The sequence below is a fragment of the Sphaeroforma arctica genome (assembly GCF_001186125.1).
Source record: "Sphaeroforma arctica JP610 unplaced genomic scaffold supercont1.3421, whole genome shotgun sequence".
NCBI lineage: Eukaryota > Ichthyosporea > Ichthyophonida > Sphaeroforma > Sphaeroforma arctica.
In genome coordinates this window covers 62-3,479 of record NW_014037137.1, presented here as the reverse complement: position 1 = coordinate 3,479, position 3,418 = coordinate 62, and the positions used below count along the sequence as shown (strand labels likewise).

The 3,418-nt window shown below is 50.0% G+C and overlaps 1 protein-coding gene across 1 annotated transcript; it reads right to left on the bottom strand.

The window, feature by feature from the left end:
• Positions 1 to 44: 44 nt before the first annotated feature.
• Positions 45 to 1,886, bottom strand: SARC_13550 (hypothetical protein; the record flags this gene model as incomplete). The annotated part of the gene is made up of 1 exon (XM_014292318.1): positions 45 to 1,886. A coding segment is annotated over one exon (1,824 nt), but the record flags the coding sequence as incomplete, so codon positions are not given.
• Between the last annotated feature and the right edge of the window lie 1,532 nt (positions 1,887 to 3,418).

The following is a 3,418-nucleotide window of genomic DNA, read 5'->3' as shown; positions in this document are numbered from 1 at the left end:
TGGATATACTGTTATCATAGTAAACTAACTGTCGACTAAAAAACCTTACTATAGTCTTCTTTTTATTGGGCTGAAGGATAGACTGTACAGACAACATTCACTGATTGTTCTTTCGGTACAGTCTCTGGTACTGCAGGGTATAAATAACTCGTGGTATTCGGTGATAGTCTGGGTGGTACATCGGGTGCTCCGGTCTTTGAGCCTGAGTGCTTCCTGCTTGGGGTGAGTGTAGATGGACTCGGTAAAGAATCCACAATCTTGGCCTGTGGTGAGTGTGGCGAGCGCGCACCATCGCCGTTGCCATAGCTACCAGTGGCGCGTAACGTAGCAACTAGCGAGTGCGAACTGGTGCGCGAGTGTTTCCTTGACGGTGGTGTAGGCTTGTTAGGCCTCGGCGCCTGCACATCGGATGATGCACGCACGTGCTTCCTTGCGGGTACACGTGGACCTGTATCCGGGTTTGTACCGGTCCTATCCGTGTCTGTACCGGTCCTGTCTGCGATTGTACCGGTCCTGTCTGCGTCTGTACCGGTCCTATCCGGGTCTGTAGCAGCCACATCCGCGTCCTTGCCTGTGTTTACACACGGGCTCATTGATCCTACAGTGCTTGTGCTTGTACTGGGCTTCACCTTAGTCCTCTGTGGTATGCGCGGGGGTGTCTTCTTTCCCGCACCTGCCGGCCTGTTCGGCGTCTCCGTCTCTTCCTGCGCCGTTCCGGTCGCCACCGCGTCCGTACCTTCAACCGCTACGGCTGATGGAGTGGTAGGTGTAGGTACGTCACTCTTACTCTCGACGTCTGTGCTGTCCGGTGCATCGGCTGGCGTCTCCACTATGGCCTGTGTCTGGGCCTGAGAAGGCTGCACACGGTGTGTAGTCGGAGAGGGTGCTAGCACGCTTTGGGGATGCCGCGCATACATCGCTTTCTGCACCAGCCGCAGCTCGTCGTAGGTATCCAACCGGCCAGTAGTAGCGCCAGTGTCCGTTCCACCGCCGGAGCTGGATGTCCCGTTATCCATTGCGGGACCGGTACCATCGCCCAGGACATGGTACGCCGGGGGTGCCAGCGGTTGTGACGCGTACAGGTCGGGTGCAGACGCTGGCTGGTGCAGGTGCGTGCTGTGTCCGTGCTCGGTTGCGAATAGTCCTATGTATTGGTTGAGCACGGCTGCATTGGCTGTGGAGTCTAAGTAAGGGTTGTAGGCGTCACCGTAGATGCCGTGGTACGCCGCATCGTCCAGGGCCGGCGCGCTGGGCTGGAACCGAAGTTCGGTGGAGGTGTGTAGGGTGGGCTGGAAGGTGCGCAGCTGGTTGGTGTACCCAGTGGGGGCGGACATATTGGGGTACAGCCGATTAGCGGGTCGGGGATTGTTGTCTGTGGTGGGGGACGCATCCGGATACATAGTATTTGCCGTAAACCTCGCAAGCGCTGCCATACGGGCGGCTTCCTGTTCCTGAGACAAACCACTGGTCCCGTCTGCATATGAGTGTGCGTGTGCCAATCTGCGCGCGTCCGCGTGCGTGTACACCCCACCGTCACCCGTTGCCAAGGTGACGGCGGCCTTGTCCTTCTCGTCATCATCACTAGAACCGTTGACCACATCCGGGTAGATGCCCGGAGTTCTATTCGGAATCGGGGCGATGCTGGTTAGAGTGTCATATACATGCTCATCCGGCACTTCCCCTGAAGCGCTTATGGCGACCACTTTTACGCCTACCGCCGGCGTTTCGGTGTGCAACGACGCACCATCACCCGAATTAATGCCTGAATCATTGTCTGGGTCTTTCTGGAGGTCTTCGGCTGCCTTTGGTTTGGCGGGGGCTTTGTCGGCTGTGATGGCAGCGGCTGGTGCACTCGTCGCACTACGGGCCACATCGGTAGGGGCAGTCTATTTATAGAAAAGGAGATACCAGTATGATGAGACCCAGCAAACCCATCATCATACATACATACATACATACACAGCCGAAGCCAACAAACTCCACACTCCGCCACAAACCCTGAACCCTGAAATTACCATGAGAAAAGGGATTCAAAAGAACACGCTGGTGCCGATCTGCTCAGAAAACATAAACACTCCAGACATACTACTACACAACATACTTCACATATCACTAGATGTAAAAGTAGATTACACCATTGAAGAACGGTACAAAAAGAAAATATAAACACTCCACACATATTACTACATAACATACTATGTATACGTAGATTACACCATTGAAAACCGGTACAAAAAGAAAATATAAACACTCCACACACATTACTACATAACATACTATGTATACGTAGATTACACCATTGAAAACCGGTACAAAAAGGGCACGCGTACAACCGCAGCAATCACATACAGCGGGGTATACAAATACAGTGCAGCGAGGTACAACTATTCACTAGCACCAAGTGCACCAAAGAGAGGTGGGAACAGGCTAACACAACCTACCTTCGATATGAGCTACATTCGTATACACGCGTGTATGCACCAATACATGCATGTACATAGATAGACGCAGTGGGTGCGCAAATACTCATACACGTCTCCAAATGTGCAGCAAACAAATGTATATATATACCTTATTCGACTCCTCCACCTCGGCCGACAGTTTGGCGCCAAGGCTCTCGAGTCTCAGCTCTGCCTTGGTGATCAGCTTCTCCAGCGATCTATTCTGTTTCTTATAGAACGCATCCAACAGGGACGCCACTTTCACGTAGATATTTGCCATGCTGTACGAACCGAAGGCGAGGAATTAGGATTCGTAAGTAAACACTTAAATTAAAATTCGTAGTAAACACTTGAATTAAGATTCGTAAGTAAAACACTTGAATTAGGATTCGTGAGTAAACACATAAATTAGGATTCGTAAGTAAACACATAAATTAGGATTCGTAGGTAAACACTTAAATTAGGATTCGTAAGTAAACACATAAATTAGGATTCGTAAGTAAACACATAAATTAGGATTCGTAAGTAAACACATAAATTAGAATTCGTAAGAAAACACATAAATTAGGATTCGTAAGTAAACACCAGAATTAGGATTCGTAAGTGAACACTTAAATTAGGATTCGTAAGTAAACACTTAAATTAAGATTCGTATGTAAACACGTGGGAGGGTATCGCACGAACACCAGCTCAAACCCCACAGCCAGCCCTGAAGGGAAGTCCTTAAGGGGCAGATGGCAGCATGATCCGCTAGAGGGACGCCTTCACCGCAGCAAGTACGAAAGATACGCTGAGACAAGATTGCTATTCGTGCAAAACCCCTTGTTAACATAGTACAATATCCGGATGCTCTTCAAGTCGGGCTCAGTATCACAGAGATGTCACAATGGGTAGATATATGTTCAGGTACGTATGGTATGCAATTTCGTAAGCCAAGCGTGAAATAGTAGACTTGCAACTCGCCCCAATTGAATGAT